Source organism: Drosophila navojoa, chromosome 5, assembly GCF_054131105.1.
Source record: "Drosophila navojoa isolate 15081-1374.11 chromosome 5, UAZ_NAV_1.0, whole genome shotgun sequence".
Classification (NCBI taxonomy): domain Eukaryota; kingdom Metazoa; phylum Arthropoda; class Insecta; order Diptera; family Drosophilidae; genus Drosophila; species Drosophila navojoa.
In genome coordinates, this window is record NC_142893.1 from 7960599 (window position 1) to 7981101 (window position 20503).

Here is a 20503-nt window from a genome sequence, read left to right on the forward strand (position 1 = left end):
GTATAGTATATGCTTGCCATATAGCCGTCAGTCAGTCATTCGGTCTGTCTGTCAGCTTGTTCGCTTAAAAATGTTTGTAGCTGGAAATGAAGAAAATTCCAGGTTTTACACACGCTGCACTTGTAACGTCGGTTCGCCCTTTGACACCTGATAAGTGTCGTGCTCAAAGCGCTCGACGAACCAAATACCCACAGCTCCAACTTCTTCTGCTGTTACTGCTGCTGCTGCTTCTTCCTCGTCATCTTTCTGTAATCAAATATGCAAACCAAATAACAAACGCAGTTGAAAGCAACTGAAAATAAATTGTAGGCGGTAATCTTAAAGCAGGCGCCATTAACAGCAGCAGCAAAAGCCAATTCCTTTCTTTATTTTCCGGCCCAAAATTCCATACGCATTTTCAATTAACTTTTTGCCCTAAAGCCCCTTTTCTTTATATGGCATGTGGGCGTGCCAACGGAAGAATACTGAAACAAACAAAGAGCAACAAAAAAGCGAGGAAAACAATAACAAAAAGCGTCTAAAACAGCTCAGGTTATTGCCAATAAAAGGTCACCCGAATTTCCTATATGAGCCTAGATGCCTTTTGCCCCCAAGAAAATTAACATAAAAGAGAAGCCAGCGTCGAGCATCGAGCGTGAAACTGTTATGCTCATTGCTTCACATCATATTTAGTGGAGCCAGCAATATGCATAATATTGTGCTTATAATACCCTATGATTTGCTGATGACGATGGGAAATAGTATGAGTGAAGGACTTTGAGTACAGCTGCTGGCTTAAGAAAATCCGATTGATAATATGTTAGAATATCTATAGTAGTTAAGAAATTAAAAATATATTTTGGATATATTTTTAATTATTATATATATATTATCAGCCATATATCTAAAATAAATAATTTATTTAAATATTTTTAATTATTAAAAATAGAGAATCACCACAGTTTCGTATCATTATCAAAAATTTAACTTATATAAAAGATATATTCATTATCTATACCCTAAGCTCACTTAGCTAGAGGGTATATAATATTCGATAAATATAATTATGATTCATATTTGAAGTACATTTTTTATTATGTCTCGTCGCAAATGTGCGGCACGTGACCAGACCGAATGAAATCAATGGCACTCAAAGTTTAGTTGTGAACCTGTCGTGACTGGCGGAGCTTAAGTCTTAATGCTAATTAGCCAGATAAGGGGCCACACTTTCGTCGCAATTGTGTGGCGAAAGCAAAGTAAAGTTGCTTGACCCAAACGACATAAGTACATGTAATTCAGACAAGCCATACACTTAAGTTTGTGGCTTAATTGCCGGCTGCAGCAGGGACGAACGTTGAGCGGGAGCGTGTGCTGTAATGTAAGCAGGCCAATAAGTGGGTGTCAGAGATAAGTCAACAACTTTGGCAATAAGCTCGAAAGTCACTTCAAAATCAAATGCTTGGCAAGCTGATGCAATAAATATTAAATGTTATCTCTAGGGGTTACGTATCGTTTCTGAATTTGCGCTGTGTGTTGATATTGAGGGAGTTCGTTGAAAGTTGATTAAATATCATTCTTTATTATGCAACTAATAGATTCTCTCTTAGTATGACCAAAATCTGGTTGGGGTAAGAGCATTTTTTGTGAAGAATTAATAATGTAATAAATATTGCTACTAAATATTCATTCACATATATTTTAATAAATATTAACTTTCAATTCATTTAGTGCACCTTTGTATACTTAATTTATATACATATATTAATTTTTAAATTTAACATATATACATATAATTTTTTTTCACAAATTTCTTCATGTTATATTCGTTATTTCGAATATTTGTTTAACAGAATGCTAATAAGTTTTAATTAACAGCTACTGTTAGCTACTTTATCCCAAGCTCTCAGCCAGGACTTAAATCAAGCTGAAATACTCACTGCAAGCAGTTCTGCACTGCTTACACTTACTTCACTAACAGCCGAAACCTCAACCGGAAGTTGAACAGCTTGTGTCGTATTTTATAGTCCAGTACACTGCTTTCTGTACCCTACAACAAGCAGTTAACACAACCAAAGCAAATATCACGTATACGCATTCTTAATGCTCATCAAATTGAAATATATTGAGTATACATACATACATATATACATTAGTATTTTTTTATTTGTAAATAAATTCATAGAGGTTCGCTACAAGCTAATCCAATTGTTATCGACATTTGTGAGAGTCAGAAATGTGTCCTCTCGACTCTCGACCGATTTCAATCGAAAATGCCCTCATCGGCTGCTTTGGCAACGAGCGATTTAAGGCCTTCGGTGACCTCGACGCCAACTTCCGTAATTTGATTGGATGGCAGGAAGAAGCCAAATGTGCCCTTATCACGCAGCTCGACAGTGCAGGTGAATGGTATGCCCTTAACCCCGTATGCCCAGTCCTTTGCCGCACCAGACACAACATCTACAGTGAGTGAAGTGTCAGAGGTCAATAGCATTACAATTGGCAGTCAGTGGTCTTTTTTCAACACTTACAGTTCAATAAACCGCTGGCGCCATAAGTGAAAACGGAGCCAAACGCATCTTCAGCGCCATCGGCAAAAGCAGCAGCAATACGCATCATTTGATCATAGTTGGGCGGAAATTCAGTGTTTGTGTGTCCATAGGGCAGCAGGACATACTGGCCGTAGGCATGGAAGGCCAGATAGGCGCGTATATAGCCATCCTCAAAGGAGTTGACAAACTCCTGCAGGGCCACAATTTCACGTTCCGAGTTTGGCTCATCGCCGCCGAACCAATGATCGCAAGGGTCCTCAATACCCCAGCCGGCGCCGCTCCAGTGATAATCGAAATTGCGATTCATATCGATGCCGTAGCAGGGACCCGACGAGTTCGAATAGCCATTGGGGCGACGATTCTTGCGCCACAGGCGCTCCACATCGTGTGTGTAGACAAATCCATCGGGATTCACCATCGGCATCACAATCCAATCAAACTCCTCGGACAGACGCTGCATCTCCTCATCCTCGGAGTTGATTAGCTGATTAAGGAGGTAAGTGACGGTGGCCGACGATATCCATTCCATGGCATGAATATTACCCTCAATGACAATGGCCTTGTTGCCCTCACGCTTGGACAGCTTGACGCTCTTGATGGGCCTGCCCTCGTACGAGTGGCCTATGACGTTGCACTCGAGATAATCGTGCTGGTCGCACTGCTCATCCACCCAGTCGTAGATGACATCCAGCGGATGATAGGTCTCCCAGTCCATGGGCGCCTCCTCATCCACCTCCGACTCGTCCAGCAAACTAAACGAAAAGTTTTTATTTTGCTTTAGTATCTGCTTCATATTTTTAATTAAAGTCTGGCTGGAGTCTGGAGCCTTACGCCTGTAAATCCTCGACGATTATATCGTATGCCACCTGCAAGTCGTGCAGCACCTGCTCAAAGGCGCGCTGAAACAATGGACCCACAATAACATCATAGCTGCGATTGGGTCCTCCAATCTCGTGAAGTATATGAACCTAAGAAATGAGAAACAGAAAAAGCAGAGAAAAAAGAAGTTGTTGATGGTTCGCCTCCCTTGCTTTATCGCATTCCCATACTTGTAGGTGGTGATGAATTTTTTTAAACTCCTCCAGCTGCTCGCTGTCCTCGACAAAAGCTCGATACACTTTGAAGTTATCGTAGCGCACGGCGAATGGCTTCCTGGCGCTGGCCAACGCAGCCAAGGATATCAGGACGAAAACTAGTAGCACTTTCATATTGCCTCTAACTCTCTGCGTCTATCTCTTTCTCTTACTCTTCCACTTCCACTTCCTTTGTTTGTTTTGTGAAACGTTCGAACGCTCACTGTACTATGCGCATTGGCCATGCACTGCCTTTTATATTCGGAGGGAGCACACACTTGGCCCTTGTGTCGATTAGCTTGTGAAGTGCATATTGTCGGAGTGCAGCACCAACGCCATGCGTTATCTAATAAGTTATTGATAGGGCAAACTTTTGATCAATCATCTGGCATTGTTGTGCTCTTCTTTTTCTATTCTTCTTTTTTTTACAGCTTGTGTCTGCTGCACTTTGTTTTCCTTATCTACATATGTGACACTTAACCTACCACAAAGTAGTAGACACACTGTCAACAAAAGGAAGTTACGACTGTGCATGGGTATACGATAATTGTCTCTGTAAACGAACAAATGTTATCATGCAATAGAGGAATGCTCTGCATGGGCCAAAGAGTTGAAATGAGCGAGCTTTTAATTTAGTTTTCTAATCAAATAATTAAATTATTCTTGTAGTAGGCATACTTAAATTTCATTATATAATGTATAATAGACTAGAATTTGCTTAAGATATATATATAGTATTTTAAGTCAACTTAATACAACTTCCGAGGCAGCTACAAGGAAAATATATTTAATTTTATATATGTATCATATATTCCATTCCCATGATTGATCATTTACATAAAATAAATTGTGCAGCTTTTTTTTCCCGAAATATCTCTGTAGGCGAACAAATGTTATCATGCATTATGGGAATGATTTGCATGACGCAAAGAGCGGAAATGAGCGAGTGTTTTAATCTTGATTTCTAATCAAATAGTTAAATTGTTTGCTTAACTAACTCTTACGTTTCTAGTAGCTATACTTAAGGGTCGATTATATACTGATAGAAGACACTAGAGTTTGCTTAAGTTCTGAAAGGCTTAACTTTAAGTAGGCTTCATTTGACTGCTGATGTAATTAGCATAAAGGGCTTTTATCTTAGATTGCACAAACAAGCCATTTTTAATATCTGTTTTGAGAAAATATTTATTCAAGTAAATGCATTTAATGTCACTTCAAATTGAAACACTAATCAATGGCAATTCAACATAATTCACACTAAATTACGGCTGGATTGTCCGCAAGGGCAAAGCAGCCTCATCCCCATATGCTTCTATGGCACTTTTCGCAATGGCTCAGACAAATATTTGTCAACGTAATTGATAAGATATGTTCGTGACTGGCCGTATTATTAGAGCACTGTTCGTTTGGTTTGGGGCCAACCATTTCGATAGTCCAATGTCTGCGCGTGAAGAAGCACTTTTCGAGTGGGCCAAATGCGATTGCACTTGACGCTGGCAAACAGAGAGCGAAAATGCAATGACAAGCACTTGGTAGGGGCATCTGGGTTTGGGTAGATTGAATTCACAAATTTCGATTTTAATTGCCTGCATTCAATTATCATGTTTGGATTATTTAAATATTGATTACAATTTAACTGCTGATGAACATAATGCAATTATGCAGAAAACAAATGCCCAATATTGAGGTCATTCAAAGTTTTTAATTGATTATGCAAATGCATTTAATTAAAGGCTAAACAGCTTTGTCAATATGGATTAGCGTGCATTATAATGCAATGATATAAAGCCAGAAATGCAATTACAAATTAGATTTGGCATTTTCATTGTAAATGGCTAGGGCCGGAAATTCAGAATTGTTGCAGTCAAATCAAATTTATTTTATATATAATTAAACACTTCAAGTTGAAGTGAGTTAAGGTATACTTGATTGATTGCTAACAGCGAATGCTAATAACAGACAGAGAGAGAGAGAGAGAGCTGTTGTTATTAACAGACTGCACTGCTTAACAGCGGCAGAGCGCGCTGCTTGCTTTGCCGGTCTCACGATGAACAGAGAGAGAGAGAGCGAGAGAGCAAACAAAGCAAAGCAAAGCCAAGATGCTTTATGACTTTAATGAGTGATAAATTTTAGAGTAAATATTTTATATGTTGACTTAATGCTAATAAACCCAGCGATAATTGCAAATTGAAAATTGTTGCCAAATTTTATATAGCTCTATACGTAGATTATCCCAGGCAGCCTATAAAAAGCTGCGTTAATTTAACGCTAGACTTTTACGTCTAATTAAGCAGCAGGCTATGATTACAACAATGAGTTTTTCGAGGCATTTGTTAATTAAAAGCAAGCAACAAATATGCCCATGAACCAACCCATCCGCCCACCTGCCCCTACCCAGCCTCAAAAGCACGTGCTAAATAAATACGCCAAGTTGTTAAGTACCGACTGCCTCGCTCCCTCGCATTGACACACACACATGCGTGCCACCCTCGACAAGTGTGTCGTAAATACACACGCGCTTTTCTTTGTCTGCTTTCAGTTTTTCTTTTTCACATAAGGAAATTTTATAGAATGCGTCGACGGCGGCGTCCAAACATGTTCCGTGCTCTCAGTGTTTATTTTCCGGCTCAAAGAAAATGCGCGAATTGATGTGTCGTAAAAAAGCTGTTAATTAGCTTTCAGTGGCCATAAAATGTGGTTTGCTTTCTCTGCGCACTTTTCAATATTGCAATTCCTGCGATTTATATAGCACGCATGCATGTCTGTCTGCCCCTCTGCCTATCTGCCTGCCAGCCTTTGGCAATGCATCAGCATCAGCGCTGCCCAAATTGACTTTCCCGGTTGCTTGAGGTGGCGAGCTGGAGCTAAACGTGTCTCTGCTTCTAGTCAAATAGAATGGATGGGTGGTTGAGTTTGGATTTGTCTGAGATGTTTGCTCTGCCAACGCTCGCTGGGCTGGCCACAAAGGCAAATATTTACAACAGCCACGCTGGCGGCGGAGAGGTGGGTAGGTGGGCGGCGAGTGGGTAAGCCGGGCAACGCGCTGATGCTTCCTGCGGGCTCAACGCAACTTTGCGGCCCTCGTGTGCATAGTTTCTGGGTATATCGGGCATATGCGAAAGTTAAGATCGTATGCACAGGCCGGAGCCGTTCCCAGGGGTGCGACAAACAGCGTGTGTTTTAAGCGCTGCCAGCCAGCCGAACTGGAAACTTCATCAAAAGCGCACGCAGCAAAAACAACAATAACAATAACAACAGCAACTGAGAGCAGCAGCAGCAGCAGCAGCAGGCACAAAAAATAGTTTGTCCTTTGGCACATTTATGAAATGTGCACCAAAATATGCGTGTGAGTATGTGTGTGTGTGTGTGCGTGTGTCAACTCGTGTGTGTTGTCAACACACAATAACTTTCACTTCGGTTGCTCTCTAAGCGGCTTAAAAACTTGCCCGAAACTGTTGAGCTGGCAACAGAGCCAACTGCCAACTGCCAAATATTTGCACAGATAATGAAAGTAATACAATGTGTGTGTGTGTGTGAGTAAGTAAGAGTATGTGTGTGTGTGTGTGTGTGGGTGGTTAGCTCTAACTCTCTCTCTCTCTTTGACTCTCTCTCTTTCTCTCTCTCTCTGTCTCTCTTTGCCAGTTGACAGTTAAGTAATGTGGCATCAGAAGTTAACTGTTTGTTGCCTGCTTTTGATTTTATTGTCAATTCAGTTAGCAGCGGTAATTGACCCTAATGCCTGTCTGTCGTTCGTTTCTTGTCTTTAAATCAATACGACAAATTTCCTTCATTCTTTTTTGGCAGCAAAATTCAATTTACCAACACACACGCTTACACACACTTCGTGTGCCTCTTTCCCGCCCACGCCTCCTCTCTCTCTCTCTGTTCCCCTCGTCACATAGCGTAAAATGTCAAAAAAGCACGTTTCAGTGTTTTGGGATTTTGTTTTTGCATGTCATGTGCCGCCAACTTTGAACTCTGCACAATGCTCTCCTGTTTTACTTTTCTCTCTTTTTTGTATATTATTTTGTATTTTTCGTATTCTTGTTGACTGTCGCTGTTTAAGTAGTAGTCACAGCAGCAGCAGTAGAAGCAGCACCAACTACGTGACTATCATCAAACATTTACTTTTTGCAATAAATGTCAGTGGAGTTGGGCGAATAAACGTAATAACCATAACAATAAAATGAATGAGGCCAGGTTTCCCTCTCTGTCTCTCTCTCTATCTCTCTCTATTTCTCTTTACATTTCTGCATCTCTCAAACTCTCCTTTTGTGCTTGCCCCTCTGCAGTTTGAGTCATAAAAAAGTTATGCCATTTCTATTTATTAAGGCCTAATGATATTACCTAACTATGACACTTCAGCATCAGATTAATCTGACGCACAAACAAACATAATCAAATTTGTTGCGCCAGCTGAAAGTGAGCTGAGTCCTTTTTCTCTATTTTAGCATGATCTACAGGCAGATGCAAAGAATATTATAAAGTAAAACAAGTCGAAGAACCTAAGCCTAAATATTTATAAATATTATTATTTATATATGTACATATATTTTTACTATCAATGATATTTATCATCGTAATAATTGTTTATATTTATTTATTTGTTTATATATATTTTTCTTTCTTATATTACTGTTACGCCGACTTAAGGCTGCAGTCCATAAAATCTCTCTGGGCAAATGACTTCATCTCTATTATTCAGCTATTTTCTATCATATAATTCATTATTTACTAAATTAAAAAATTCACAAAATTAATCCTTCAATAAATTTTTCTCTTGCATTGCCATTTTACTTTGCTTTTTTCCGCTCGGTTAACTCACGCTTCGATAATTGAAAGACATTTACGAAAAGCTTTTTGTGTCTATAACAAACAGCTAAGGCTTAGCAAATATAGTTTGGCATTTGTTAACTTATGATATATCAAAAGTTCATCAAATACAATTCTACGTCAATTCTAACAGCTTAACTAGGATCCTCAGACCTTGAGCATTTCATGGCCATTACGCTCTTGTGCATATGCATGTAAATACTTTTTCTTCAGCTGTTGTCATTCAACCATAAGCTGTTCAACATTATCGAATTGAATTTTATCAATTTGTAGTTCTATGCCAGACATACACCCACACACACAGACACATCACACACACACACACACGCAGACAGTTGTAAAGTGCTTTCACACAGGCGCTACATCGATTTGAATGGCGTGAATGCGTAGCGTGCATAACACAGTCTTGTGGCCTTTACAAAACGCTCACATACACAGCCGCCGCAATGGCCGCGCCCCTTTCGCCACCGCCCCCGTCCCCGCTCTACTCTAGATCACCTAGCTTTATGCATTCTGAATTCAGCATTGTTTCAGTGCAATCGTCTGTGCCTAATCTGCAGCTATTTGCTCTGCCATTTGGCTATCTGCTCTGGCCGTGGCTCTAGATGTGAATGTGGTTGTATTACTCTCTCTCTCTCTCTCGCTCTCACTCTCACTCTGTCTGGCTGGTGCTGGGCCCATAAATTAGGCGGCTTCACAGCCATGGCTAAGTGCTTTTGAGCTGCTCCTGTGACTAGTATGTTGGCTGCTGCGACTCCTGCTGCTGCTGCTGCTGCTGCTGCTGCTGCTGCTGCTGCTTGTCTCCATTTCGAAGTTCTGTGCTCCTGTTTTTGGCCATTGTGCCGGGCAAGATTTATGCTCGGGCACACTTCGCACTTTCTCACATGCAGCACATGAAGTCAGTTTTTAAAATGCCAAACCACGTGCGCCCGGTTGTGTGCAATTTCTATTCATTTCGATTCATTCCATTGGCAATGCTGCTTTGAATTTATATATTGAAATTAAAGAATGCCCATAAAAATTGCCATCAATGGAATTTTATGGCTTTATGTATTTATGTATATGCATCTATCTACATATATTGTTTAGTTGGCTTTTGATTGAAATTCTGTAAAATTTGTGATTTCAAATTCAATTGTATTTTTATTTTTTTCTCATCTCTTTCAATTTAAGCAAAACTAAATATTTGTACAACAATTTGGATAAAGCTTGTTTAAATTTCATGCATATTTTATGCATTTGTATTGTGGGCATTGTTGTAGCTTTCTGGCCAGCAATTAGTCGAATAAAGGCAGCCGAATGTATTTGAATCTTTGTTCAGTCTATTGAATAACCTAAAACTCAATTATCACATATTCAGTAAAAGTGAGCTTCACCTGCTGAAACTAATTTCAGCAGCAAAGAGCTAGAGAGAGAGAGAGAGAGAGAGAGAGAGAGAGAGAGAGAGAGAGAGGGAGGAGAATGAGAGTTGGCCATGTTTTTTGCCTGCTTTTGGGTTTACGTTTGGCAAATGTTAATTAAAAAGACCAGATGTCCCTCCCTCTCTCTCTCTCTCTCTCTCTCTCGCTCTTACTCCATCTCTCTCTCTGTGTTTCGCCTTTTCTGCTTGACATTATGGCCCATATTCTATTATTTTGCTAGCCCGAGCGTTGCCCGTTTTAGATAACTAAGTTGGAAATAGAACTGGCTGGGCCAGTGTCCGGCTTATGGCGCTTAAACAGGCCGACCTCTCGCTCTCTCTCTCTCTCTCTCTTTCCGTCTGTCTGCCTTGTGCAGCCAAACAGCCATCAGCAATCAAAAAGCCAGCACATAGCGCATATAGTTCATATTTCTGAAAATTACCCACATGCCATACAAACCGCCGGCAAAGAGTCTGTCGTCAGGGCAGCAGCAGCAGCAGCAGCAGCAGCAGGAGCAGCAGCAGCAGCAGGAGCAGCAGCAGCAGCAGGAGCAGCAGCAGCATCAGCAGCCAGGCAAGCCAAGAAAAGAAAACCTACAAAAAAGAAGAAACTGAAAGAACAAAAAATCATAAATAAAGTCATAAGTATGTATGAGACGTTAAAATACCCTGTGCAGAAATATATGATTGAGTTATCTTAAATTCCTTTCAATTTGGGAATTCAGATATTTGTACCCATATAAAATCCTTTTAACAATATATATCTATTAAAAATTTATAGCTACTGCTAAGACAGAATTACCTTATTATGACTTCAGATTTTAAATAATATTTATTATATATATACACTTATTTATCGTAAATATATATTTTTTTCTAAATAAATTTATTTTATATGTGTGCTAATGTGATATATAATTTTTAATATTTATTAATTATAATTTTTATATATTTTTTAATTTTAGAAATGTTTGCATTTTAAAATATTTTCATTATATATGCATACATACATTCTTGTATAAATATTTGTAAAATATTACATATATTACAAAATTTTTCATATATTTTCCATAACATGTATTTTATGCTTACTCTATATTTTAAATATTAAAAAATATATATAAACATATTTAATAATATATTAGTTTATTTTACAAATATATTTCTATTTATTTCATATATTTATTATATATATATTTTATTCTATATATTCAGAAAATATTATTTTCTTAGTTTTCCCTTTCGTACCATCTAAATATTCTCTGTTGCTAAATAATTCCTTTGCATATGTTTGTGTGTTAGCATATGCTCGCTTTGCATTTCACTTCTCTAGCACAAAGACTCTCAGACCGTAATATTGTATAAATAATTCTCAGCTTGCTTTAAGCTGGACTATCCTCTCGAGCGTCTTAGCTCTTAAGTGAGAGTGTAAGCACACTCGCCGCTACAATTCAATGCCTGAAGTGTGTGTGTAAATGCTCTGTTTAGAGAACAGAAAACTGAGATAATTTAAAGTGAGTTTTTTTTTTTTTTTATGGCAGCTCTGAAATTTGTAATTCGTGTTGTATTAGCGAACTGAGAGTCTTTTGTTATGTCTGGCTTTTATCAGTTGATAATTTAGATTGTTTGTTCGTTGGCTGCGATTTGGCTTGCCAGACAGTGTTTGAGAAATTAAAGGAAATTAGTAAATTCATATATATATAAGATAGAGCAAATGTTACATGAACGTAGTTCTATAAGGAAACTTTTATGTGCTTTTTAGTAATTTATTAAGGACAAGCTATATTCTTTTGTCTTTAACCTGAAAGTAATTTAAAAAGTTGACAACATGGTGCTTATTAAAAAACTTGAATGCAAAATAATTTCCTTCTGTGTCTAAAATGCTCTAATTGATGAATTTTAATTTAGTTGGTATATAAAGTAGTTGGAGCTACGGCAAGGGCATAATTGCGAGCATTCACAGACAGGGTATAACAAACTACAAGCCAAAGTTCCATATTTTCTTTTACTACCTTTTTTTTTATCATTTTTGTTCTCAATTGCTGTGCACCTGCATACACACACACACACACACACACACACATACACGCCCACTTTTAATTACACTGCACATTTACACTTCAAGTGCAGGGTAGCCCAACTCTTGTACGCGTGTGAGTGTGTGTGGTTGGGGGCGTGGCAGGCTATAACATTCATGCCACGTTGCACAAACACAAAAAACCGCAGACAAGGCAAAGAGTGCAAAACATGTCGCATCCTTGCGCCTCACAGCCTTGGGCAGTCGCTGCGAATATTTTTTGAAATTGGTAATTTTCAAATTTTTTAGATGCCATAGTTGATGGGGCCTTAAGGCCAAAGCAACTGTTGCCGGAAGTATTTAAAAAAAAAAAATAGAGAGAGACAGGGAGTCAGAGAGAGCGAGTGAGCATAAAGTTGAGTAAGGTAGGTAAAGAAGCAATTTGTTTGGCCAGGCGACTTAATGCTCGCACCTGTGACTCGCTTTAAATTCATTTTATTTTATTTTCCACTTTTTATTTTTCTCTGCTTTTTATTTATTTTTTTAAATTTGTGTCCGGCTGCACGCAATTTTTCTTAATATTCAACGCTTTATTTTGATGAGCCTTCATTTATTTTCATTGCCCTGCCGAGAGCTGGCGTCTGCGCTCGCTTGCGTATTATTTAAATGAATTAAAGTCAACCAATTTGAATTTGAGTTCAGAATTTAGCAGATGCTAAACTTAACTTAATTTCATGCATCTTCTCTTCTTTTTTCTCTCTCTTTTTTGTGGCATTAATTAATTGCTGTTGGCTGGCCGAAGAACAAGAAAAAAAAAACACGCACACACACACAATAGCAGCTGCTGTTAGCTTAACAAGTACTTGACAGGCCGCTACAAACTCCAAGGTAAACATCGGGGCGGCTGTGCTGTGATGTGTGTGTGTCTTTGTAGGCGTGGCAGCACACACACACGCACAAATCGGTGTTTGCTTCGATTCGCATGAACTCAAGTGTTTGCCATAGAAACCACAGGAAATAACATGCCAGCTCAACAGAGCATTTAATCGAATATCACGCATACGCCACGTTAACCAATTAAATATCAAATATTTTGCACTCGTTTCCATTTGGTCAGCAAAAACTCAATATTTAATTATGATTTACGCGCTCAATAAAAAGCAACCGCAAATGTTTGCTGTTTGTGCTTTTTCAACAACAAACTGAATTATAAATAAGCTTTATGCATTTAACAAATTATATATAAAAAAAAATATACATATATATAAACCAAACATGGAAAACAAATATGTTTTGCTAATATTTGCGGCTTCTCTTTTTTTCTGTCTGCGATTTTTTAGCATATTTTGCTCGCTCGCCAATTTGACATTCAATGTAAAGCCATCGCCGCTTCAGAGTCGAGTGGCAGATGCCACACACACAAACACACAGCCACAATGCATAGCACTGATTACAATGCACGAACGATAAACAAACTTGACTTGACTCCGGCACGCTCGATGTGCGTGCAACAATAACTTTATGCAACAAAGGCAGGAAGGGGCCGGGGCCGGGGCCGGGGCAAAAGAAAAGTTGAGAAAAACATGTTATAAATGCGGCAAGTGAAGTGTGATAGACTGACAAATATATTATTGTCCATGGATTTATTGTGCTCGAGTGTACCCTGTAAATAAGTAAATGAAATCAAATAAACTGACATTGTATGAGAGGGAAACATGAACCGAAATGGAAAACAGCAGAAGCAAAAAAGAAAATGTTTATTGTACTTGTAAAATAAATAAAATAATACAGGTAAAGAATCTTAAATTATAAAATATAAAATATAGAAATATAAACAGTATATTAATAAAAAAAAGATATAGATAAATATAAATAATATATATGTATATATAAAAAAATTATTTAAAATATTTTGGTTGGTTTATAAATTTATTTTTTATTATATTCATGATTATTATTATTGTTATTTTTATTTATTTATGTATTTTTTTTTAAATAATTAAATAAAAAAAAATTGGCAGAAAGTCTTTAAAAAAATGTTTATAATATAAAATATTTATATTATATATAGTGGCAAAAATCAGCAACTAAATTTGATTAAAATACTTAAATATTTATGAAGTCGTATTTATTTCAAATTTAATATTTATATTTTTTTTATTTTTTAAATATATTAATGGCAATGAAAAACTGGTTTATTTGCATTAATTATTTATTTATGTTTAATAAAAAATTGCAATTAAAATTGCTGACATTGTGAGTAAATGGTCAAAGAGCTGTCAATATTCACAAACATTAGGTAATCAAAAAAAGGAAAACCTTTTGATTAAGCATTACCCAACAAGCAGCAAGCATACCCTACGCTTGCGTAAGGGAAGCGAAACATAAAAGGAGAAAAGCGCACAGACAAACAAACCAAAAAATAAGCAGAGAAAAACAACTTCATCTTGAAAGTGTGCTCTGGTAGCTAGTCAACCTTTAGCTTTTGGCTTGGCATCACTGATGCATTAGTAAATTGAAAGCAAAGTACGTACCCATTATGTAGACGATGAGAGCGGCAACAATTTGTATGCGTGCAGTCAAGATACTAACATAATACGCATAACTGTAGCGCTGACTGTGTGTGTGCGTGTGTGTGTGCCTGCGTGTGTGTATGTGTGTTTGTGTGTGTGTAGCTAGACAAGAAGTCAAGTACAAAATGTATTGCAGATGCTTTTCAGCTCGGAGTCGCCATTCAATCAAATCAAGCACACAACTGCTGAATGCCACTTGAACTTTGTCATTTACCTGAGAAAATCACCAGGGCTTAATGATGTGCGCATTGACCGCATTTTACATTCATATAGAAATATATACATACATATATATGTGTATGTGGGGGGTCACTTTATAAAGCTGAGAATCTGAACATATGCTTTGTGCACTTTTGGCCTGAATGAATTGCCAATCAGCTGACAGCTGTCCGATAGAAAATTTCCTTAAAAATTAACATAACGAGCGCTATTTTTTTTTTATTGAATGTAACTTTTTTTGAGCGAGCAAAGTTGGCAACTTTCTTGGCCATATTTAATCAAGTGTGCATAATGTGCTTTGCCCTGTGCTCCAAACTGTCAAATTTAACACTTTGCTCTTAAAAACGAATGCTAATAAAATTAAAGAAAAAAAACACCAATTTTTAACGAAACGAAGGAAAAGTACAAAAGGGCAAGCAAAATTAATCAAGCGCGTAAAAAAGCGTTGGCCAAGAATTTTTGCAGCGTCATTTTTTTGCCAAGTCTCCCATATTTATATATGTATGTATGCATGTATATATGTATGTATATTTGTCTATCCACAAGGCACTCTAAGTATAGCATTTTCATTCTCATTTTCATTTTCATTTTCATTGCCATTTGCTCTGAAAATTGTTTGCTTCTTACTGACAATTAGGCGCACGAGTCAGCAGAAAGCGTATGGCAAAAAGCAAATGCCTGGCGCTAGGGAGCTCCGCATTAAGACTGAAAACTAAATGGAAATTGAAAAAAAAAAAAACGAAAAAGAGGAGAAAAACGCATTGCCTTTGCCTGCTTCGCGTGCTGAGCATAAAGCAAATTGGATATTTACAAGGCTTACAAATGTACATACTATAAGGTCGGGGGGCTTTTAATAGAAATTCCGATATGGCGAAAGGATTCTAATGCGCATAAAACAAAAGAATAAAAAGAAAAAGACGAAAATGAAGCGAAATCGAAGAGCCGAAAAAGAACAAAGCAAATGGCAACAAGTTGATGCCTGATGTTCAATTACGTACGAAACTGTTCAGTTTGAGGTCATTTCGTAGTTGGTAAATGAAATTGTCAAGCATAAAATAAGCCTGAAAGTGAGACAAAAGGGTCGCCACAGACAGAGAGAGAGAGAGTGTGAGAGAGAGAGGAACGAGCAGCGCCAGAACAAAGCTGGGAGTGTGGGTGTCGCTGGATAGGAAGTTCTTTCAGTTATTTTGGCAGCTCTGCTGCCTGCTGGCAAAGAAAAACAATAAACCCAATGTTATGGCCACTGACAGCTGATGTTCGCTCGGGCCGTATACAAACTACGCGCTGGCATTCAGTTGGAAACCCCAATTCATAAGCTCTGACATGGCAATCTTAATATTAAAGTGCGTGTGATAAACGGGCAAATTGTGAAAATAACCCAATGACGCTGGCTGCCTGCCACATTACCCCAGAGAGCTTTTAATTAAATGCTTCAAGTGAGATTAAATGTACTAGTTTATAAAAGCATATCAAATTATTATTAGAATGGGAAATGAGCAGGAAGCTCTTGGGTGCAGGAAACCTCCCGTCGTAACAGGAGATTAAACTAACAATATGTGCGGCATTTGAAGACTTTACTTTCTTTGCTGAGCTCAAATTACTATGGCCTCGCTGGTAAATATTTGCTTTCTAAAGTATATTTTGTAGTTCAGCTTGAATACTTAAGGTATTATTAAAGGCTTTATCTCTACATATTTCTATTTTTTGTGTTCTAGTAGGATATTAAGCTTGGCTGTTAACAATAGAAAATTATAAATTAAATAGAAAAAAAAAAAAAAAACATTTTTTTTTAAGTAAACTAAAGAAATCAAATCTTTTCAAAATAAATAAGATCTACAAAAAATCAATTCCCTTTTAAGATTAGCAAGTATGTAAGATCCTATGTAAAACTCCTTAAAGCTTTATGATAATATCCTTAATGGCATTTTCATGGCTTTGTTCACTATCATCCCTATACCTAAACCTGTTCAATAGAAGTTTTTTTCAAAATTAAGTAAGCTTCAAGTAAACATTAAAGAAGATTTCATTTTATATAAAATCCTAAGCCATAAATGTTTTATTATATCCTGGGCAAGCTTAGGTTTCCATGAATTTGTAAAGTAAAAGCCGACAGCTTTAAAAGGTTCGCCAAGCTTTAAGTACTTTCACAAGATTTAAGTGCTCTGCTTATGATTCAGCTGTCAACGCGAAAGTTTTTTTTTTATTGCTGCGTACATAATCAGCTTATTCATTTCATTATTGTACACTTTGAGCCGGTGTCATTGAACTATTTGGACTTTGGCGTAAGAATTAAAATGGCAGAGTGTGCAGATAAACGATGAAAATGTTTACAATGTTTCAGGCAATCAAGTTGAAAATGAAGTGCCTGAAATTTAACATAATTTGCAACGCGATTTTACAGCAATTTGTGCTGATGTTGATGGAAGGCTCAAGCCAAAGCCAAAGCCAACGTCGAAGCCACAGCCACAGCCAGAGCCAGAGACAGAGCCACAGCCAGACCCGCAGCCAGAGGCAAAGCTAACGCCGCATGACCACAAAACTTACAACAAGAAACTTATAATAAAAATGTAAAAATAAATCTTTTTGGCTTTGGCCCTTCCTTTTCTTTATTTTATATTATGTTATTTTATTTGTACTTCTCTCTCGCTCACACACTCTCTCTGTCTCTTTCGCTCATTTTTTTTTTCTCTTGTGTCGTGCTGCAGTGAAGTTTCAATTTCTCGCCCTACGTTGACCCGCCGGCCCCGCCACCTGTCTGTTTTTGCGGGTTATAAAGCAGCTCAGATTTATGCTTTAGCTGAATGTGTGTGTGTGTGCGTGTGCGTGTGCATCGGGCACTGTTTCTATTGTGTCGTCTTGGATATGAACAACCCTCTTATATTTTATGCGCATAATGGCCAACTACAGCGGCAATAGCAACAACTAACCGTAGAGCACTCATAAAAAGGCAAAGCAAAATTTTGTTGCCCTGTGAGTGGTTTTCGGGTGGCTTAGAATGCTGGGTGGTGCTGCCTGCTCGCCTACTCGTCTGTTCGTCTGCCTGCCAGCGCCTGGCTGACACATCAAAACCGACGTCTGTGCCATGCCTGAGGCTGTTTTTGTTATTTTCATGTTATTTACACAAAATTGCGCCTCGGGTCACTCTCGGTGGCTGTCATTGAAGGTGTTAAAGTTCAAATTGTAGCGTTTTATGAGGGCGGCACTCTGCCTCGCCCCTCTCCGCATCACTCTTTGTCTGCGTGTGTGTGTGTGTGTGTTGGTGATAGTGTGTGAGGATTTGCCATGATTACTAAAAACATAAAATAAGTAAATAAAGTAAAAATTGGAACCCCAGCAAGTGCAGACTTTTACTTTTTCAGCTCAATGCAAATAGTGTTTCGTGTGCAAAATGTATGCAGCTGACGGCAGGTTTTTCGATAATCCACACACAGGAACTGAAAACATATTACGCATGCTTTATTAAATTGCAAGCTCTTAGAGAGAGAGAGAGAGAGAGTATATGAAAAAGAGGAAATAAAAAACTCAAATCAATGTAGACGATTTGAAGCCAGGGCAATAAATTCACCAAACTAACACAGAAGCTGAGCAAATAGTGAAGCGGGGAGGCCAGGTACACACGCTGGAATACACCCACATACACACACACATCTATAGATTTTTGTGCTGCTGGTGGGTTCTTGGATTTATGAAATATATATGTTACAAATTCAACATTCTCAAACTACCAAAAGGCATTTTTTTCACTTGAAAATACCACGTAGTCTGCAAAGGATTAAAACGTCTTTGGCAGCTCGACTAGCAGTTTAACAACACATGGATTTGTATTCGAGTATTATTTTACATTGTAGCTCTGCAGCGGCACTAAAGGAAATCTCCTATACATATAAGCTAGGCAAGGGAGAAGAGATTATCCATATTGAAGCAAAAAGTTCTTCTTTCTGCTGTCTGCTTCTGTAATTTCCTTTATAAATGCGCCTCGAGTATGTCGCAAATCACTTATAGCCTACCTCAACATCTGCATATGCTAGGCAAAATAATAAATGAATTTATTTTCTCATACTAACAGTCAATATATATTCCCTCACATATTCCATTGTCTTTGAGCATCAATTATATTTATTAATTCGCCATCTCTCAGACAATTCATGCAAAGGCAATGAGTAATCCATCAACGACATATAAACGAGAGTAAAATATTGCATATGTCTATTAATTATGTTTGTATAAAGCAGGGAAAGAGAAATGAAGCAAAGTCGGTAATTAGTTCATTTAAAATTCAAGCTATTGACAGGGTAGCGCGCTATCAATCATTGAAATCTATATGTATTTTACTTTTATCAACTTCATAAGAAAAAAAAATATATATGTATAAAGCATAAATATCAATCAAAATTTTGTATTTGCTACATATATTCATATTTATATATATATATATATATATATATGTATATTTATACATATATCTCCCATTTAATTACACATATTGCAAACAAATTTTTTAACTGCACTTTGGCAACGTTTATTAAAGGCCAATTAACGTGTCCGGTCATGAAGCTAATTGAATTTGCACACATGAGCGCATACACTTATCCATGCATATTTATATTTATAACACGTTGCCAGACCGCGCTGTCTGCTGTAATATATACACATACACATACATATACATATGTCATACAAAGAAAGGAGGAAACGAAGGGTTAAGCTTCAGCATATTATTCAATTATCGTTAAAGAGTTTTTCGCCAAGAGTTTCTGTTTGCCCAACTAGTGAAACTCTCGTAACTCTCTAACTGCCGCCGGTTGGCGAAGTTTTTGCTGCTCAAATTTGTAGCAGCTCATGTTTTTTGGGGGCTGTGGGCGGGGTCCGGACGGTTATTCGACTCTATATAGTGAAAATATACAATATTCACGTTACGAGCTTAAAGCATCTAGTTCATACACATGTTTTAGACTGTTTTTCCATGGAAACTAGACAATATGTAGGAATACCCTGTAAATAAGTGGGAATGAAAGGATGTGATGGGAAATAAATGTTGATAAATTATACTTAATTAAACATATATTTGTATGTATAAAAACAAACAAAAAAATAAATTAAAAATTTTAATAACAGAAATAACTAAAAAATAAATTAAATAATTATAAATATTTTTTGTATTATTTTATAAATTTATTTAATATATTTTTAAGACTTTAAATTATATAATAAAAGTAATTTAAATATTTTACTTCTTAAATTCCCCCAAAAAATTATATTTAATTGCCCAGCAAAATAATATAATAAATACATATATAATATATAAAATAATAAATTAATTAAATTAAATTCAATGCACTCATCACATATATAAATATTAGTGTTTTATTATCCTGCCTCTTCTACAAGGTATTTTTTAGTCATTATACGTCTCTCAGAGCTTTCTGCTTTGGCCTATCAATATGTATTTACTTTCAATTTTGGACTAAAAAATCATTTATTACCAGCAACAGCAATGACTAAAACAGACGGCACACAGCCAAACACATACGAGCAAGTGTACAAGTATACATGTATAAATAATATATGTGTGTGTGTATATATATGGCAGTAGAAGACGCAGAGAGCCACGAGAGCACCCACGCAGGCATTGGCCCCTTATCACTTACGCAGCATTCGTGTACAATTTTCATTTGCAATGGAAAGAGACTCGGCTAGAGCGAGAGCGAAAGATAGGGCCCCTCTGTGCGTGTGTGTCTGTGTGTGTGTGTGCTAACCAATACTTGTATACAAGAAATGAAACAGCGGCGCAAACAATGTAAACAAGCCGGGGCAAAAAACCAGGCGACTGCAAACAAGCCCAAGACGCAGAAAAGCGAAGA

General features: G+C 37.3%; 1 protein-coding gene across 1 annotated transcript; it reads right to left on the bottom strand.

Moving 5' to 3' along the window:
- Positions 1 to 2071: 2071 nt before the first annotated feature.
- Positions 2072 to 3843, bottom strand: LOC108655242 (zinc carboxypeptidase). Its single transcript, XM_030382461.2, has 4 exons — positions 3578 to 3843; positions 3360 to 3496; positions 2508 to 3280; positions 2072 to 2436 (listed from the first exon to the last, which is right to left on the bottom strand). The coding sequence occupies exons 1-4, from the start codon at positions 3734 to 3736 to the stop codon at positions 2240 to 2242; spliced, it is 1266 nt and encodes a 421-aa protein (XP_030238321.1). The 5' UTR covers positions 3737 to 3843; the 3' UTR covers positions 2072 to 2239.
- Positions 3844 to 20503: the final 16660 nt, after the last annotated feature.

Bases quoted from the DNA above. Each gene is read 5' to 3' on its own strand.
- LOC108655242 (XM_030382461.2), bottom strand. From the start codon at position 3,736: ATGAAAGTGCTACTAGTTTTCGTCCTGATATCCTTGGCTGCGTTGGCC. The intron at 3,281-3,359 runs GTAAGGCTCCAG...CTTTTCGTTTAG, and splicing joins ATCGTCGAGGATTTACAGGC to TTTGCTGGACGAGTCGGAGG. The intron at 2,437-2,507 runs GTAAGTGTTGAA...CACTCACTGTAG, and splicing joins CGCCAGCGGTTTATTGAACT to ATGTTGTGTCTGGTGCGGCA.